Source organism: Erythranthe guttata, chromosome 4 (assembly GCF_056151865.1).
Source record: "Erythranthe guttata isolate IM_541 chromosome 4, IM_541, whole genome shotgun sequence".
In the NCBI taxonomy this organism is placed as follows: Eukaryota; Viridiplantae; Streptophyta; class Magnoliopsida; order Lamiales; family Phrymaceae; genus Erythranthe; species Erythranthe guttata.
Window position 1 is genome coordinate 4,542,237 of NC_142536.1, and position 19,376 is coordinate 4,561,612.

The 19,376-nt window shown below is 35.6% G+C and overlaps 2 protein-coding genes and 1 long non-coding RNA gene across 9 annotated transcripts; all 3 read left to right on the plus strand.

The window, feature by feature from the left end:
• The first annotated feature begins 3,297 nt into the window (after positions 1-3,297).
• LOC148770956 (uncharacterized) lies at positions 3,298-4,376 on the plus strand. Its single transcript, XR_016031002.1, has 2 exons — positions 3,298-3,426; positions 3,855-4,376. It is a non-coding gene; the product is annotated as an uncharacterized LOC148770956 (long non-coding RNA).
• A 1,335-nt stretch (positions 4,377-5,711) lies between these two features.
• Positions 5,712-14,311, plus strand: LOC105952765 (uncharacterized). Of its 7 annotated transcripts, none has more exons than XM_088816569.1 (11): positions 5,712-6,118; positions 6,643-6,835; positions 6,926-7,108; positions 7,180-7,292; positions 7,379-7,400; positions 7,803-7,873; positions 8,645-8,797; positions 9,381-11,577; positions 11,708-13,061; positions 13,664-13,747; positions 13,977-14,311. In XM_088816569.1, the coding sequence occupies exons 4-11, from the start codon at positions 7,246-7,248 to the stop codon at positions 14,042-14,044; spliced, it is 3,996 nt and encodes a 1,331-aa protein (XP_088672695.1). In that variant the 5' UTR covers positions 5,712-6,118; positions 6,643-6,835; positions 6,926-7,108; positions 7,180-7,245; the 3' UTR covers positions 14,045-14,311. The 7 variants fall into 7 exon arrangements, with proteins under 7 accessions (XP_088672695.1, XP_012831833.1, XP_088672692.1 ...); XM_012976379.2 differs by having other exon boundaries at positions 7,193-7,292; positions 7,803-7,845; XM_088816566.1 differs by having other exon boundaries at positions 5,740-6,118; positions 7,803-7,845.
• A 686-nt stretch (positions 14,312-14,997) lies between these two features.
• On the plus strand, positions 14,998-18,791 carry LOC105957143 (protein CORTICAL MICROTUBULE DISORDERING 1). The gene is made up of 4 exons (XM_012981073.2): positions 14,998-15,831; positions 16,546-16,773; positions 17,345-17,436; positions 17,949-18,791. Exons 1-4 carry the CDS (start codon positions 15,106-15,108, stop codon positions 18,628-18,630), a joined length of 1,728 nt encoding a protein of 575 aa, XP_012836527.2. The 5' UTR covers positions 14,998-15,105; the 3' UTR covers positions 18,631-18,791.
• Positions 18,792-19,376: the final 585 nt, after the last annotated feature.

Sequence of the window (19,376 nt, forward strand, 5' to 3'; positions counted from 1 at the left end):
ATGTAACCAAATAAAAATGGGATCTTTAGCAATAAACCCATTGGATGAGTTATAAATGGTGATATGTTCAAGCCTTAAATCTTTCTTTGTGATATGTCCAACCCGTAAATCTTTCTTTGTGATAACCCCTACAAATATTAATTCCAATACTACCCTTCTAAAATTAGAAAATCTCCTACCCAATAATTCATCCCAATAATCCATGTCGCTTTCCTTAAATAATGCCAAAATAATAGCAATTTTTTTCCAACTCAATATTCCAATTCCTTGAAATCAGCCAACTAATAAAAAAAATAAAAAATCACCTTAATATGCTCCATAAAATCAGCCAACAAATAAAAAAAAAATTGTTTTTTCACATACAAAATCAAAACCCACGTGCAGATGAAGTTTTTTTTTATTAAATTTTTAATTATTTTTTATTTTCATATTTTTTTAATATTTTCTTAAATTCTTTTAAACGAAAAATTGATTTTTTTTCCCCCAACAAGTTTACTACGCCGAATATGACTATAGTTGAATATGATTATAAGCATATTTTCTTAATTTTTTTTAAACGAAAAATTGATTTTTTTTCTCCGACAAGTGTACTACGCCGAATATGACCATAGTTGAATAAGACTATAGTCTAATATGACTATATCAACTGTAGTCATATTCGTTCTTTATATTGCACTTTTTAAAATTTTTAACTTCAAAATTCCGATTATATAGTAATGTTTACCAAATTATATAAAACAACTAAGACTCCCTACTGTTTAGGGAAACAATGCAATCAACATCCACACAAACTGAAACCATGACTAGGTTGGATTTCCAAATTAAGAAAATCCTGTTTTTTGTTGATTTTGGTTTCGTTCCGGTGGATTACAAATTCAAAGAATATGTATGATATTTTATATAAATCTGGTGGTAAATTGAACTAATTTAAAGGTGAAAATCACAAACAACCCCTTAATTAAATCCAAACAAAAGTCTTGAGCCGAACCACCGGACATGACAACTTTATTGTGAGGGCAAATTAGTGAATTACGATCACTCCCCTGATTTATGATCAAATTACAAATACCCGCCTCATGTTTGGGTAATTACAACCACCCCCAACTATATATTATTTTATGAAAAAACATTTCCAGAGGTAAATTTAGGGACTTAATTTGGTAAAACGAAACGAAATTTCGGCACGCCAACATTTCTTACCGTTTACCGCACCGAATATACGATTTGGTCATGTAAATAAACGAATTACATAAATTTTATATAAAATATTTAAAAGAAGGGGATAGCTGTAGTTACCCAAACAAGAGATGTTTTTTCATAATTTGGTCATACTTCAGGGTTGGCCGTAATTTGCTTTTATTGTTAATCAATCAACTTTGTCTAAACAAGAGTTTAGATTTATTATTATTTTTTATTTTTCTGATGGTTTTGTTTTTGAGATTTATTATTTAGGGTACATTACAACCACCCTTGAGGTATGATTAATTTTAGACACGGTCTCGGGTCGGGTCGAGTCCGGACCGGATTTTTAAATTTTGGCCAAAATGTGATATGTGGGTTTCTAACTCGGGTGGCCACACTCATGTAAAGCATTCCAAAGCACAGAGACAAGGAAATATTTGTGCAATTACTTGCAAGAAATATATATAAGGTAAACAATGTTAAATAGATTGTTAATTATCATATTCATTATTATTAAATAATTATACTCAAAAAAAAAAAAAAATTATTAACAAATATAATATAATATAATATAATATTTAAAGGACTTGAGATTAATCCATTTAAATCATACGATTTCATTCTAATATTTGAATAAAACGTAAATGTAAATGTAAAAAAATGATTAAATCATATAATCTACAAATTAATTCTTACGTTTTTTACAAGTTAAATCAATTATTAAAAGAGAACTTACATCATAATATTTTGATTACACTAGTCATATATAATGTTATATTGTAGTAAGAATATTAATTGAAATGAGATATAATCTATTTTTGTTAAAATAAACATCATTTATATTTTTAAATAATCATCTTATGATAAAATACTCAATAATATTAATAAGTTCTTGTCAACAATTGAGGTTAATCGATTTAAATTAATTGAAATGAGTTATAATCTATTTTTTTAAATAAACATATTATTTTATTTTTCATTCGATTTTTTCACGCTATCAATTTTAATAACATAAGTGAATTTGTAATAAGTCAACGCATTTGTTTATATATTGAATTGATTCAACACTTTATATTTTTCAGTAGTGGAGATTATATTGATATAGTAATTAATAATAGATGTTTTGAAGTATTGAACCGTGATTTTATATATTTTTTTAAAAAGTTTCTTATATTGCATTTGTTAATTATTTAATTAAAATTATTTAATAATAATTAATATGAGAATTTTTTCATAATTTAAAAAATAAATATATATGCCTTTGTTAGGGAGATTTTTAATATTAATGATAATGAACATGGCAATTAATAATTTATTAAACATTAATTATAGAATAGTTATAATTATTTTATAATATTATTTAGTTATATATTTATAGATATCTAATATTGTAACTTTGCCCGAGTGGTTAGTACTCACTAATTCACTCGGGCTACCCGGGTTCGAACCCCATATGCTGCATTTTTGGTGTATAATTACATTGAAAATCCGGGTGGAAACGGGTCCTCCGGGTCCACCCGCCGGGTAGACCCGTCGGGTCTCGGGTCCGAAAAATCGGGACCCGAAACCGACCCGTACTGGGTTGGGTCCGGGTCCATGGTCAACAGGCCAGGTCGGGGCGGGGCAGTCAATGGGTCGGGCCGGGTCCGGGTCAAACCCGGCCCGTGGCCGTGTCTAATTAATTTATGAAAAATTCCCTCTTGTTTGGATAATTACATTTACTCCTCAATTATATTTTTTTCTTACACCTCCACCTTTATGTTGTCAAATTCAACATAATCATCTAGATTTTGTGAAATGTGCTCTAGTGAGATAAAATTGGTACAAAAGTGATAATATGCCATATAATCTCGAAAATTCCAGTAAATCTAAAACTGCGAAAATTCCAGTAAATCTAAAACTGCAAGAATGGACGTGTAAGAAGATTTATAATTGTAATAGGTAGTTGTAATTATCCAATAAATCTAAAACTGCAAGGATGAACGTGTAAGAAGATTTATAATTGTAATAGGTAGTTGTAATTATCCAAATATGAGGAATTTTTTGTAATTTGACCATACCTGGTTGTAATTTATCGTATTATTTATGATATTGTATTGTTTTAACGATGTTTTATTGGTTTAGGTTTTGTAAAGTAGATAGGAGTCTTAAATCTTACGCCAAGTTTCTCCTATTTAATACTCCCTTTATTCTCTTTTCTCAACTATCTATCTTCTGCTTTTTTACGTTTCGAGTTTGAACCAGGTTAGTCTTTTTTTCTTTTTTTTTTTTTTTTTTTTTTTTTTTTTAATTTTCTTATGATTCTTTTATGTTTTTTTGGACGTTTATGTTGGTGTTGTTTTTTTTTTTTTTTGTTATGCACTGGGACCGGGTAAACCTAGCTAGACTCTCGTACAATAGTTTTCAAACCATACGAGAGACGTAAACCATACGAATCTGGGCTTTATCTAGTCAAAGAAGAGAAACGCCAAACGCCAGCTTTACGCCGAATTTTACACCTCTCAGATGTGTTTTACATATTTTTTTTTGTTCAATTTATTTGGTAATCTGAATTTATTTTGTAATCTAAACAAATATTCTCTGTTTATTATTTGTTTCACTGGATATATGTTTTGCATACATATATGATGATGATGATTAATGTAATGATTGATTAATAATTAATTGTGCAGGAGTAAATAACAAGATGAACCCGTTGCGTGTGGACCCGTTGCAATACCTGGAACTGTACATGTCGGCGACGGAAGAGTTACTCAAGGAAGTGGAGTGCGCAATGGACGATTTGAAAGAAAACCTTGGATACTATTTTGACGTTTCAGCCATAATTAACCGACTACCGCCGCCGCGGCGGCCGTCAATGCTTGTACAACCCGAGGAGGATTATGGCGACGATGACGAGATGATGACGTGCCCTGAGATTGAGGAGTTGTTCGTTCGGCACGAGCAACAGGAGTTGGAGGTTATCACCATATTCCTGCTGATTGATTACCTCGACAATGCTATGAATTGGCCGTATGGCTCTGGCTATGACCAGATTTCTTCGATTATACAATGCTACCACGACCGGCTACACAACGCTGTCAACTATTATGACACCGTGTTGAATCCACCGGGTTCGGCTTCCAGCACCAAATTCTGTATTAGTGATTCTTAAATTCAAGTTTGTCAAATATATATAAAGAAGTTTACTGGTATTCATGTTTTCTACTTTATATACTTGTCCACTATTGATAAACATCTATAAATTAACATAGTTGGGACTGACAAAATTCTGTTAATTTAACGAAATATTAATTTATCGAACTAATAATTTAATAGGTTTTTATCGAGTCGGGACCTGAAAAAACTATTATTTAAACGATGTTATTAATTTATCGAGTATTTTGGTGACGAAACCATCGAGTGAACCAACGATAACATGTTAACATGTGGTCACAAAATACTAATTAATAATTTATTAATTACAAACACCCCCTGAGGTATGGTCAAATTACAAAAACACCCCTCTTGTTTGGATAATTACAACCACCCCTTCAACTCCTCAAATTTAGTGGAATTTTCGAGATTATATGTAATATTATCACTTTTGTACCCGTTTTATCCCATTCAAACTCTACATTATGAAGCAAGATGATCATAATATGTGATTTTTAGCTTGTATATATTAGTCTGTGGTGCATCGGAAACTGTATTTTTTACGCAAAACGAGAACAAACTAGAGCACATTTCACGGAATCTAGATGACTATGTTGAATTTGGCACCATAAAGGTGGAGGTCTAAGAAAAAATCATAGTTGAGGGGTAAATGTAATTATCCAAACAAGAGGGGGGTTTTTGTAATTTGATCATACCTCAGGGGGTGTTTGTAATTTACCCTAATTTATAATAATGAAATTCTAATAATATCAATGAAAAAAAACACAAAATGGGCTTAAACTCTAGTTTGACTAGCATAGTTCGCTTGAGCTCGTCAAAACAGCCAGAATCGACACGCCCTATTAACACAATTTGTCACTTTCACTTAGTTGAATATGATTCAATCATGCCATTTTTTCTTTATAGGAAATTAAATAAATAAAATAAAATAAACACCACCTCTTTCTTAAGATGCCCAATTCAGTCATTAGGCGAAATTGACATTTCCCCCACCTTAAAAAGAAAAGAAGAGCAAATAAATTATTAATTTAAAAAAAATGAGCAAGAGTTGAATTCCTTTTATTTTAAAAGAAAAATATTTTAAATAATCCATAAATTTTGTTGGATTTATTGCCGAAGAGGAAAACATTAATTTAAATTAAAAAAAAACAATTAGCCCCAAGGGCAAAACAGTCATTTCATACATGAACAAAATGGGGAAAAGACATTCACAGTTCCACAGCCATCAGGGAGTGTCTGTTTTGTCTTTCATCCCCCAGCAAAGATATTACCCACAACAACAATCAGAAAAAGTCAAATAAATAAATAAATTAAATAAAAAATAAAAAATTAAAAATTAAAAATATAAATAAAAACTAAAAAATAAAATAAATAAATTATTAAAAATTGTTGGATGAAATCACAAACAATAAGCAAAGCAGCAATCCAGCACCATTTCACATTCTTCATCTTCACTCCACCACTCTCCTACTTTCTCTCTCTAGACACACTGTTTTTCCTCCTCTCTCTGTATTCGCATAGTTAGAGAGAGAGAAGCTGGAAGAGAGATATATATATATATAGAAGCATATAGGTGGAGTATACGTACACAACTCCATTTTTGCGGAGTAAAGCGAAAACCTAAGCCCCATTTTTTTTTTTAGTTCTTTTAAACTTCTGCAAAACCCCACCCAAACCCTTGCATTTTGAGATTGATTTCCTGAGGGGTTTTGTGGATAGTTGGTCTTGTATACGATGATCGGGTTCGAGAATTGAAGATCTCCGCATTGGCATTGTTGGGGTAAGTTTGAATTTTTGCTCGATCTTTCTCGCTTCTAGTGGTTGTTAAGTTAATTCGGATTTAATGGGGTTTCAGTTGATTTACTTGGTTGTTGTGATAAAGTTTTGATGTTTTTTGGCATTGCTTTTTCGAGTTGAGCTGATATTGAGTTGGGGTAATTTTGAGCTGAAGGGGATGGTGTTGAGCATTTTAGTTCGATTTCTGTATAGTCAGATCTGAGTGGATACGGATTGTATGTTCTTTTTTCTGATTGATGTTGTGGTGGCGGTGTAATTCAGTTTCAAGTACACTGTACTCGGTACTGCAGAATTTGGCTAGTGTAGTTCAATATCGAGTTTATCTGTAAAATGATAAATTTTTTAATTAGCATCCTGGGACTGTTAGTTTTCATCAATAACATGGTCTTATTTTTATCTCGTTGCATGTGCATATTTAAAATCTGAATGTACGCACATTTTGGGAAGCACAATCTCATTTGTCGTATGTTTATACTTTATAGTCTAACTTTTTCGCTTGGAATGCAGGCTGTTTCTGGCTGCACATTGTATGTTTGGTTCTGAAACTAGCTAAATTATCGTATATATAGAGATACAGGGGGATGGGAGTGCATTGATGAAAAAGGACCAAAAAAATAGTGCCTTTCTGTAGTGTTGCAAAGATGAAATCAGACTCCACTCTAGACTATGCTGAATTTCAGCTTTCACCGAAGCACTCACGGTGAGAAATTTAGAAATATTTTGCGTGATTTCACTATCGATGATGTTCCTAGGTGGTATTGGTTATTTACAGTGAGCTCCTTTTGGCCAGATGCGAATTGTTCGTCTCCAGTGGTGGTAGCACAGAGAAATTAGCATCAGGGTTGCTTAAACCATTTGTTGCACATTTACAGATTGCAGAGGAACGAGTTGCCTCTGCTTCGCTGTCAGTCAAGCTTGAAGTTGGGAAAAATAAAAATGCTGAAACATGGTTCACAAAGGGAACACTTGAGAGGTAAAGCCATTTGTCATTACTAAAAAGTTAGTTAATTGTGATGCATTACATCTGGTATGTTTAATTTACAGTTGTAATAATCAGGTTTGTACGGTTTGTAAGTACTCCTGAAGTTTTAGAACTGGTCAGTACTTTAGATGCGGAGATGTCGCAGTTGGAAGCAGCTCGTAGGATATATTCGCAGGTATTTTTTTTAGTATCACCTGAAGCATTAATTTGTAATTATCTTGGAATGATCATGACTAAATTTACTCCTCTAATAAATTCCAGGGAGCTGGAGATCAACTTTCTGGTATGGATTCATATTGTTCGCTAGGTTCTATTACTCTTAACAAGTGTACTATTTGTTCTTTCTATTAGCCGATTTTTCAGAATATTTATATATATTTTGTTTCTTTAGCCAAGTAGGAATCCGGAGACCTTTACTACTGTCGTATAAGTTTCTAAATCTCACTCTGGATGACAAACAAATGGATGATATAACTTAACTATGCTTACATGATTTTTTGTTAGGTTCCACACTACTTGGTATTGGAATTTTTATGACCTTCTATTTTTGTTGGTGGTGAGACATGCTTTGCTTAATATAGGGCAAGTTGATTAGAGGATCACTCATTGTTTCTGCTGGAATTCTCATTAGTATGCTACTATGCTAGTAATCTGAACTGTTCACTGGATATATCAATTTCTACAGGTGGAGGTGGATCTGGGGCGACAGCTGCAGATGATGCGACGAAGTATAACCTCCTCAATTCTCTATTATTGGTTTAGTTTCTTAACTGCCTATGTTTATTTTTTGCTATGTGAGATGATCTTATTCGACATGGCTGATATGTGCATCACTTGGTTCCAATGGACCTCAGTAGGGCACAGAGCTTTAATTTTTTAATCGTTCTTGATCCTGCTTCAATTTATTTGTTATTTGAACAAGTAAAAGTTTTGTCTTGGTACGGGTGGGACTAATGAACCAATTTTGTGAGTCTCAGGTGCTTATGTTTCCTTTGACTTAATTTTTGTACATAGCAAATGAGATTGAATTCTTTTAACATCAAATTTGTAAGCTGTTTTATTTCACTCATACAACTGTGGGAACTGATGGCTATTTTAGTTGTTAGGGTGCCTTTTAACATAAATACATTAACTACATTGGTGCTACTTTGCTGAAACTGGATAGAGAATAGCTCACTGTGAAAATTCAGTGCAGTTGTGTGCATTAGTTGAATGGTATATGAAATCAATTTATATCCTTACGGGCTGCCAAAGTTATGATGAAGTGTTTCTTCTCTTGGTGCACTGGCCAGAGAGATGAAACAATTCCTATTTAGTTTGTCTTTGCTTGCAAGTGGCATTTTTTCTCTCTATCTTTTATCTTCCTTTTTAGCATTACCGATGGATGCCATGAAACAACTGTAGTTGAAATATATTAGGGGCAAATGGAGTTTCATCCTCATTTCCTTTTTCCCCTCTCTCCCTGTGCTTCCCCTCTTCCTCTCGTCGTTTTTTTGGTGCTTATTGTTTTGGTTCTAATTGATACAGGAAGGAGCTTCTGAGGGCTATTGATGTAAGGCTTGTTGCAGTGCGGCAGGACCTATCTACCGCCTGTGCCCGTGCTGCTGCTGCTGGTTTCAATGCGGACACTGTCTCGGAACTTCAAATGTTTGCAGATAGGTTTGGTGCTCATCGTCTAAAGTAAGGACTCCAATGGTTCCTTTTATTCACTAAAACAGCTCCAAAACCAAAATTTTCCCTCTCCGCAGCGTTTAGAAAAGTGCCTGCACCATGCAAGCTTGATTAAGGATAAATAAGCTAACAATTAAAAAAAAGTAGGGCAATAGTTGACTCCTTGTCGCTGGTAATGACTTATATACTGCTTAATTAGGCATTTGAACTTGCGGCTAGTCAACTTTCCTTTGTCTGAATATTTCAAGAAAAAGAATACGGAGGTTTGGGATTTTACTGCATCTTAGTGGAATAGAATCTTGGGCTATAGGATATACCGAGGCCATGAGAATGTTGATTCTTGCCTCTCTTGACGACTGATGTGGAGAAAATTGATATGCAAAACCATTTTGTTTCAGTTATAATTTCCTTCAACCAATGTAAAGAAGTTGCAAAAAGCAATACCACTTTTGATAATTGTAAATGCGGTAGGATATTTTGTGTATTTTTTCCTTTTCATTCCTGAAATGCTATATTGTCTTCTTATTTGATGGGTTCCTATAAATACTGGCGGTCGATATTAAAAGAGTCCGTCTTCTCTATGGCTTTGCAGCGAAGCGTGCAGCAAGTTCATCTCGTTAAGCGAGAGGGGGCCCGAACTCATCCACCCACGGAAATCAGGACATGAGGATCGGGCCGTCCGTTCCTCATACGGGTCGGACATGTCCATCGATGACGACCCGACATCTCCACCGCCCGACCCGGAAACCGCTACGTATCAGCAGCCCAACCCTCCACCTGTTACATTTCCCTTACGTCGTACTTTCAGCAGAGAATCAAGTGTTGACAGGGAAGATGGAAACAAGACAAATGACACCGTTCCAGAAAAAGATAGGAAAGATGAAAGCTCAAGTCCTGATCAGAGTGTGCCCATTTCAGCCAGTCAGCCTGCAAGGCGGCTCAGTGTTCAGGACAGGATAAGTATGTTTGAGAACAAACAGAAGGATACGTCCGGAGGGAAGCCCGTTGTAGTGAAGGCTGTTGAGCTGCGTAGGATGTCCTCTGACTTGTCTTCGTCAAGCACGGTTGTAGAGAAGGGAGTTTTGAGGAGATGGAGTGGAGCTAGTGATATGAGCATTGACTTGAGTGCTGAGAAGAAGGATACTGAAAGCCCATCATGCACACCAACCTCTGCAGTGGTTTCTCAGGACAAAAAGGTTTTGAGATTAAATGACGATAATGCAGAGATTTCTTCTGTTTCTAAGCCAGAGATCAAAGTTATTCCTGGTTTGGTTCGGGGTAGTGATAGCAGATTGAAAGGGATTTCTTTTAATAATTCTGAACAGTATTTTGAGTCTACTAAGTCTAATTCTAATCTGGGTCTTGGTGAAAGTGATGGTTTGGAAGATGCAGTGCGTGGGAAGTCTCGGTCAAGCCCTTCTATAAGTGGGGGTGAGGATCAAGAAAGTCCAAAAGAGAATTTCAAAACTTTAACTGGTGGTAAAAAATCAGGCTCAGTTGGGTTTGGGAATCAAGGGAGATCGACTGGTGAAGAGCTTATTGGCCTTGGATCCCAGAAAAAGATTACTGGTGGCAATGATCCCACTCAGATTAGGCCTTTTTTACGCAAGGGTGATGAGCAGTTGGAAATTCCAAATCAAAAGGAAGATTCTGAACCAAAGAACGAGTCTGTTAAGAAAATTCCATTGAAAGCTTCCCAGAGGAGTGCAGTAGAGTTGGGGGTACTTGAAGGTGGTCCTGGTTCAAGAATTAGAAAGGCTTTTGCTTCCCGTTACAAAGGGATTGAAGGCGATTCTCCATCTGTTCAGCCAGAGGCAAGATCTGTTGGGGAAGCAGAAGTAGCTCAAAAGAAAGAATCCTACTCGTCTGAGAAGGTATCCAGTACTTCTGTATCAAGTGTGGAGGCAAGAGCTGCTGGGGAAACTGAATTTGCTGGAGAGAAAGGATCCCGCACGATTGAGAAGGTATCCAGTACTTCTATATCAAGCTTTGAAGATTCTGTACCTCGGAGTCTGAAATTCAATAAACGAGGTTTGTCAACTGAACTGAGTAAAAAGGCACGAGTTCAACGAGATGAGCACAGTTCTAGTGGAAACATCAGCAGGACACAATTTTCTGGTAAAGTCATAATAGAGACTCAGGAAGGTTCTGATTCTTTTTCAACACCACCTCCAGAACAAGCTCAAAGAATAAGGCAATCAAAGGGAAATCAAGAACTTAACGACGAGTTAAAGGTGAAAGCAAGTGAGCTTGAAAAACTCTTCGCTGAGCATAAATCGCGAGGCCCGGGAGATCAATCGAACCCTGCCCGTAAAGGCAGATCAGGAGACACACAACCTGAACTATCAAGTAGTTTATACTACACAAAACCAGTAGCAGATATTTCTTCTCAGTTGGCCAACAGTTACCAGCCAACTGAACCTATTACGTTTTCAAAGACCCCAACCAAATTCGATGTTGGCTCTCCAGTGAAAACAATTGATAGTCAGTACTATGGTGATGCTATAAATAAGTTCTCCGAGCTTAGTGTTTCAGAAGGTTCTCGAGGGGAATTCTATAATAGTTATATGCAAAAAAGGGATGCAAAGCTGAGGGAAGATTGGATTTCCAACAGGGCAGAGAAAGAAGCCAGGTTGAAATCCATGCAGGATAGCCTTGAGAGGAATCGATCTGAGATGAAGGCAAAAATTTCGGGATCTGCAGACAGACAAGATTCGGTATCAAGTGCTCATCGACGTGCTGAGAGACTCAGATCATACAATAGCAGGTCATTTATGAAAAGGGAGCAGGTAGATTTATAGTTATGTTATGGAGTGTAAAGAATGGAACCATCTTCCTTTTGTTTTCTAATTTCAGGATTTACTAGAGTTAGTCTTTTGTTGATTTTTAACCGACTGTATAAAAGTTTCCTTTTGACAGCAACATTTAGATTTTGGGGATAGTGAGAATGATGAGGAAGCATCGGAGTTTTCAGAGCAGAATCATCTTCGTGAGAGTAGGGCTTTAGATGAAACCTCTTTTAGGGATGGTGTTTCTAGGGGTACACAGGGAAAGAAGCATCTACCCAGTAATAAAAATTTAGCATCATCTACTCCTCGTACCTCATCAGCTCCTGTTCCGAAGTCCGCTAGCAAAATTCCGACCATCAATTCTGGGAAACGAAGAATGCAGCCGGAAAATCCACTTGGCCAATCTGTCCCAAACTTTTCTGACTTAAGAAAAGAAAATACAAAACCTTCTTCTGGAGCCGGTAGAACTACTCGTTCTCAAATAAGAAACTATTCCCGTAGCAATAGCACAAGTAATGAAGCAGCCTTTGTCAGGGAAGATAAGTCACGCCTGTCACAGTCACTGAGGAAAAGCTCTGCAAATCCAAGTGAATTCGGGGAAATGTACCCTCTTGACTCTGATGGTGTTGTTTTGACACCAACAAAATTTGACGAGGAAATTCAGAAAAATGTCGTGACCAAGCCTTTTCTTAAAAAGGGTAGCCGCAACAGCTTTATTGCTCGAACTAGCGCAAGGGAGAAGGCCTCTGTGGGATCCGAGTTTATAAAAAATGAAGAAGAAAATAGTAACATGGAAACTGAACCTGACGAGTTCACGAGTACAGGTAAAGATGAAGGCGTGGAAGAATTTGAGACCTTTAACACTGATATGGAAACTGATTTCGACAATGGCCACCCAAGAGAGGGGATGGAGTCAGAAAAAAATGTAAATTCAGAATCAGAAAATGGTGACGGTACTCTAACATTTTCTCTGGTGGACCAGGCTTTGGGTTCTCATTTGCCTATTGAATCTGTGCAAGATTGGCCAGAGGAAAGTCCCGTCTCATGGAATTCGCACACACAGCATCCCTTTTCTTATGCCCACGAGATGTCTGATGTTGATGCTTCTGTGGACTCCCCTGTAGGAAGTCCTGCCTCATGGAACTCCCATTCTTTAAATCAAATAGAGATTGATGCTGCTCGAATGAGGAAGAAATGGGGAACTGCACAAAAGCCCATGGTGGCACATTCATCCAATAATTTATCTCGCAAAGATAGGACTACGGGGTTCAAACGGTTGCTCAAGTTTGGACGAAAAAGCCGCGGCTCAGAGAGTTTGGTTGACTGGATCTCTGCTACTACATCTGAAGGAGATGATGACACTGAGGATGGACGGGATCCTGCTAATCGGTCTTCTGAAGATCTGAGGAAGTCAAGAATGGGATTTTCTCATGCCCAACCTTCCTATGATAACTTCAACGAGAGCGAGTTTTTCAACGAATCTGGTAATTTATTATATTTTTTCAAATATTTATGTTTATGTCTTTACAAGCAAAGTTATTTACTGATGTCAAAGTTTCCATACATGTCTGTTCAGTTTCGTTGTTTGAGTTGATTTTCACATTTTCACTTCTTTGTGGTCATTTTCCGGAGTTTGGGAAGCATTCATTTTTAGTGATTTTGCACTTTTAGCTTGGAATAAGTAATTCTAAAGTAATTTCTGGAAATTGAGCTTTTGCTTCTCTGAATCCAAGCCAGGAGCTAAAAGCATCTCTCACCCCCAATTTCTATGACTTCTACTATTTTGGCGATTCCTTAAAACAAATTGTGATCATTTTATCTTTTAAATATTTTTTATATTGCATTGATATTTAACATTATCTATCCCAATCACTTTATGTTACTAATTATACCTCTGTGGAACTGATATTAAATATTTACATATATTCGTAATTTCTGTATATTTTATATTTTATCCAATTTTATCCTTTAAATATCATGTATATTTATAAGTACTTTTGTTACATACCATTTTGTGCTCCTTAATTTTCATAATCGGTTATATGCATTCTTAACGTTGTTGCTGACGTGTGCCTTTTTCCCACAGTTCAATCTTCACAAAATTCTATCCTAGTACCTCCAGACAACTTTAAACTGAGGGAGGATCACATGTCTGGGAGCTCAATTAAAGGTGAGATTTACAGTATTACTATTGCTTCGATTTAACTATCATTAAACATTATCAGCCGAAAAAATAGACGATGACTAGAAATCATTTCCGATTTCGACCTTGTCATTTAAACGAAAAAGCTAAAACTGCCCTTGATATATTAATTCATAGAACCTTCGCCACGAGCCAAAAAAATAAAAATAAAAAATATCCTGCGCATTGACATTTTTGAGTTGTTTTAATTTTACAGCACCAAGATCATTTTTCTCGTTATCCTCGTTCCGAAGCAAGGGAAGCAGCGACACAAGGCCTAGGTAATATTTATTCTCTACAGAAGCTGCTCCACACCACAAAGTAAGTTTGCCTCCTCGAACACAGCATTTTGAATATGAAAGCAGAGTTGATGATATCGTACATAAATATTATTATGGTATTGATTGCATATGTTGATTGATATAAGTGGGAGGGCTCAAGAGTTATTTATTGTAGATTTAAAATGTATGTTGTATATTGTAATGAGTTTATCGTTCCAAATTGGTGGAACAACAATCTGATTTTTTGGTAGCTATATCATTTTCTTGGAAATGTGAAGCCCGTTTCACGATTCTCGTAGTTCGACGATGAATTTGTCTATACATTATCGAAAATTGGTATACACACACACACACACACACACACACACACACACACACAAACACACGTTTGTAGAAACATTCAAACATCAGAAATCATCACAAATAGATTGACAGTTGTAGTAGTCAATCCAAGGGGCAGAAAAGCAGGTAATACAATCTAAACCAACAATATATTACAATATTTAGTATTTTAATTTATGTATGATTGTTTACTTTTTTTTTTTTTTTTTTAATATAAATTCTTTGAGATTGTATTACTACTTTTGTCATTATCAGATAGATTAAGATATTATAATTACTCCCACCTTTCAAAATGTAGCCATTCCCTCTTCTTCGAAATTGAAATGTCAACCGTTGGTTCGAATCTTGGCCAATCAAAATATATATATATATATATATATATATATATATATATATATATATATATATATATATATATATATATATTTGCTGGCAAACCCCATGTATTAACTATTTTACCAAGACTTTGTTCCGATGGGAAGGGCAAAATTGTAATTTCACAACCATGAAAAAGGGCCCCATTTTACTTTCAAAAAAAGATATTCTCTTAGCTTAAAAGCCAAGTAGAAGTTTTTCCCTCCATGGTTACGTGCCTCCCATGTAAAGCAGTTCATGCCTTCCACCAAGTTTCAATTTTTTTCTTTTTTTTTTTCAAGATTATTTTTTTATTTATTTGTTTTATTTTTTGATTTTCCCTCTCATGTATATTCAAACTAATCATTTATGATTCAGTCGCCACATTATCATCAGAATCATGATCACAGATCTACACTAAAAAAAACTCGAAAAAACCGAAAAGAAATGGCAACTCTAGTGCCGGGAGTACTAATAAAACTCCTCCAAACAATCGATTCCAACCTCAAAATCCGAGGCGAGCACCGATCAATCCTCTTACAAGTAATCAGCATAGTACCCGCAATAACGGGGTCTGAATTATGGCCCGAAAACGGCTTCTTCGTCAAGGTCTCCGATTCTTCACACTCAACCTACGTTTCACTGTCGAAGAACGACACCGATCTCATACTCAACAACAAGCTCCAGCTCGGGCAGTTTCTGTATGTGGACAGAATGGAGGGTGGGACCCCGGTCCCGATTCTGGTCGGGGTTCGGCCAATCCCGGGCCGCCACCCGTTTGTTGGAAATCCGAAGGATTTGATGCAGTTGGTTGATAACGACGGCGGTGATGGTGACGTGGCGGTCGTTGGCGTTGACGGTGATGAAAGTGGCGGGAAGAAGAAGATTGTGATAAAAGAGGAGAAGGGGGGAGTTGCATCTAGGTATATGCAGGGTAATTATTTGAAGCACAAAATTGATGTTAAAGAAATTGATCAAAGCTCTTTTATTGGTGGTGGTGGTGGTGGTGGTGGTGGTGGTGGTGGCGGCGGCGGTGGTGGTGCATCTTTTAAAGCAACTACTAAGCTTAATACTGATCATCTGCTTAAAGGTCAGGTATGAATTTAGTTTTTTGTATTTTAATTTGTATATATATATATATATATATATATATATATATATATGATATCGGAATGGAATTATTGAGTTTGGATTAACTTTTTTTAGTCCCAATTGTCAAATTATCAATTTTTGATTTTTTTTTTAATCGAAATTGGAATTATATATGAAATTTCGATCCTATTCTACTCCGAGATTATATTTTTAAAAATTCTGGAATTCGTTTATACTTTCTGAATTTCGAGATTACGATATGAAAATTTTCATGTTTTAAATATCTTTTTTCCTCTTTGATTTCGGACGATTGTGATCCAATTCTACCCCCAAAAATTTCGAATTTTATTCGAAAACGACATTTTATATGATTTACTATGACAATACATCTATATTATACTAGTACATATACATTACACTAGAAGTGAAAAATAGAAATATAATTTTCGACCTCCGCGATTCTGATATGATTCTTTTCCTACGTTCGGAACAAAGTTTTTCGTTGCGATTTACAAATTCCCATTTTTTGCTTTCTAGCTTTTTTTTTTCAGTTTTCTTTTTTACTTTTGGCATCCGAATAAAATCAATTCTGGTTGAATCTGATCCGTCCAATTTCCGGGAAGGGCGGAAAACAAACCCTATATATATATATATATATATATATATATATATATATATATATATATATAGTTGCTTACAAGTGAATTTTTGCTGCAGCCAGGTGCACCAGCAGCAAGTCCTGAAGTTGTTCAAACACATAAACCAGACACAGATTCTGCTAGCAGCAAACCAGAATTTACTTCTTCCAAGATCAAATCCACTAACAAACAAGAAAACATAAATTTCAATTCTTTCTCAAATAATAAGAAGCAATTATCTTCAACTGAACCAATAATATCTTCTTCATGGTCAACTCTTCCACCCACACTTGTCAAGTCTGCAAAGGTATTTACTTTATTTTCTTGGGTAATTTATGAAAACCCCCTAAACTTAGGCCAGATTATGAAAAACACCCCAAATATATATGTAATTACCAAAATGACCCCCCAACGCTTGTTTCCATCTTACACCAATCCCCTTAGGGTGTAATTTTTCGCAGTATCTTTTTGAGACCATGGAATAATGCCCAAAAAATACAATTTTTCCCTCAGACATGACATTTGTTTATGCTACTTTTTAAAGACAAAAATTACCCTCAAAGGGGTAACGGTAATACTAAAAGGTTGTGAAAGTGTTATTTAAGAAGAATAAATATTTCGTGTGAAGTGCCTCTAAGGGCAATTTTTCTCTTTAGAAAAGCAGCATAAAAAGTTGTCGTATGCAGGCGTAGAATTGGCATTTTCCGGCCAATATTCCATGAACTCAAAAAGATTATGTGAAAATTACACTCTGAGGGATTTTTTTTTAGGATCAGGGGTTTCTTGATTTACCTTGTTTCTTTTTCTGAACTTTAATTAAAATATTTATAATATATTATTTATTTATTTATTAAACTCGTTATTTATATATGGTTTAGGGAGTGCTTAGAAGGGGAAACTTGGCTTCTTTGGTAGCAGCACAAGCACAAAAAGAAGCTAATTTAGCAGCTAATCTTGCCAAGTGCCTCAGGTAAAAAAAAAATTTAAAAATTATTATTTCAATTATTTAAATTAAGGGTAAATTACAACCGTTTCCTAGAATATGGCCAAATTATTAAAAAATCCCTGATGTTTGGATAATTACAACTAACTATGATTCTTCTTACACGTCCACCCTTGTGGAATATTCTCTAATTTGTACTCGTTTTCGTGTAAAAATGCAGTTTTTGATGCATCACAATCTGATATACAGAAGCCAAAAAATACATCTTATGATCATTTTTCTTCAATTTGTAGCTCGAATGGGATAAAACGGGTACAAAATTGAGAATATTTTATATAATCTAGAAGATTCCACTAAATTTGACACTGCAAGGGTGGACGCATAAGAAGATTTATAGCTGAAGTTGGTTGTAATTATCCAAACAAGAGGAGATTTTTTGTAATTTAACAATACATCAGGGGTTGGTTGTAATGTACCTTTAAATTAAAACAATTTTGATATAATTAATTAAAAAATATTTCTTTAATTTGTAATTTCAGCATATTCGCGGATCTTTACTCATCGGCGTCGCCGGAAAACCCACACCTCCATTTATCAAAATTCTTCACACTCCAACACCTCATCGACAAAGCAGACACCGCTACTCCGACGCCGGATTCATGGCAGTTTCTAAAAACTCCCCAACTACAAAAGCACCACCACCTCAGCAAAAAACCCGGTTCATCTTCGTCACTACAGCATCGTAAAACCGCCATGAAAAAACCCGGTTCCTCGGATCAAGCCGCGGCGGCGGCGGCCGCCGCCGATAAGCAAGAATGGGCGAAGGGGGATGCCTCCAAGGAAACCCTCGAACTCAGGAAGCTTCTGGAGAGCGAAACCCAGTCGTGGTTTCTGGGTTTCTTGGCCGATGCACTCGAAATTGGGTTCCGATGCGGCGGCGGTGGCGGCGGCGGGCAGTTGGAGAAGAAGGGGTTTAAGGAGGTAGGTAGTGCGGCGAGAATTGTGGAGCAGAATAACCAGATTGCTTTAACGCTGTCGCTGCTGAAGCAGGCGACTGAATGGCTGGATAAGGTCAGGAGCGCCGCCGCAGGCGGCGGCGCGCCGACGGGATCGGAGAAATTGGTGGAGAGCGTTGATGGGTTGAAGCAGAAAGTTTATGGGTGTTTGCTGCTTCATATTGATTCTGCTGCATCAGCTTTGGAAACCAGAAACTCACTCTGATTTTTATATATTGTTAATGCTTAATTTTAATTTATGTTCAAGAATTTTTTTTAAGTTATATTTATTTTATTTATTTTTTAATTGGACACCTTCATTGTAATTGTCGAAAACAATGTTTTGAAAATCGGACCGAACATTAAATCGGATAAACTTTTGGATTACTGTTGGACATTTTCAATCGGAAATTTTTCATTTTTTATTTTACCATTATTTGTATTAATTTTTTTATAATAAACAAATCATACTTTTCTTTTGCACACACATTAACTTGTTACTCGTCTCCAATTGAAACGTAAATCAAGTGCACTTTTCTTTTACGCGCACATATATACCTAGTATATCGACACACGAAATATGACAAACCAATCACTTCAAAGACTAGAAATTATGATCTAAAATAATAAACACATGTTTAGCATGCTTGTGACCGTGTTCAGTGGCAAGAGAAGGATGATGCGTTTTTTTTTTTCTACTATTAGTACAGTAAAACGACGTCGTTTTAACCATTTTTCTTTTCAAATTAAAACAAAATGCACCATTTGAAGAAAAAAAAAAACTCGATTTTCAGATGGGGCAATCCAATCCGAGTTTCAAAACACTTGTGGAAAGAACTTAAGCAAGAATTTATGCTGTAAAGTTGTTTGATTGGGATATTTTTGAATGGAATTAACTTTTTTCATTTATTTTAACTGAAAAACTAATTCAAATTCTCACTTACAAATTTTTGAAGTTCATAAATTCTTCCC

What these genes read in the sequence shown, in the direction of transcription:
- LOC105952765 (XM_012976379.2), top strand. Translation starts at nt 6,777, where the DNA reads ATGAAATCAGACTCCACTCTAGACTATGCTGAATTTCAGCTTTCACCG. An exon ending in CTTTCACCGAAGCACTCACG is followed by an intron (nt 6,836 to 6,925) that starts GTGAGAAATTTA and finishes CCTTTTGGCCAG; the next exon opens with ATGCGAATTGTTCGTCTCCA. An exon ending in AGCTGGAGATCAACTTTCTG is followed by an intron (nt 7,401 to 7,802) that starts GTATGGATTCAT and finishes CAATTTCTACAG; the next exon opens with GTGGAGGTGGATCTGGGGCG.
- LOC105957143 (XM_012981073.2), top strand. Translation starts at nt 15,106, where the DNA reads ATGATTCAGTCGCCACATTATCATCAGAATCATGATCACAGATCTACA. An exon ending in CACTTGTCAAGTCTGCAAAG is followed by an intron (nt 16,774 to 17,344) that starts GTATTTACTTTA and finishes TATATGGTTTAG; the next exon opens with GGAGTGCTTAGAAGGGGAAA. An exon ending in AATCTTGCCAAGTGCCTCAG is followed by an intron (nt 17,437 to 17,948) that starts GTAAAAAAAAAA and finishes TTGTAATTTCAG; the next exon opens with CATATTCGCGGATCTTTACT.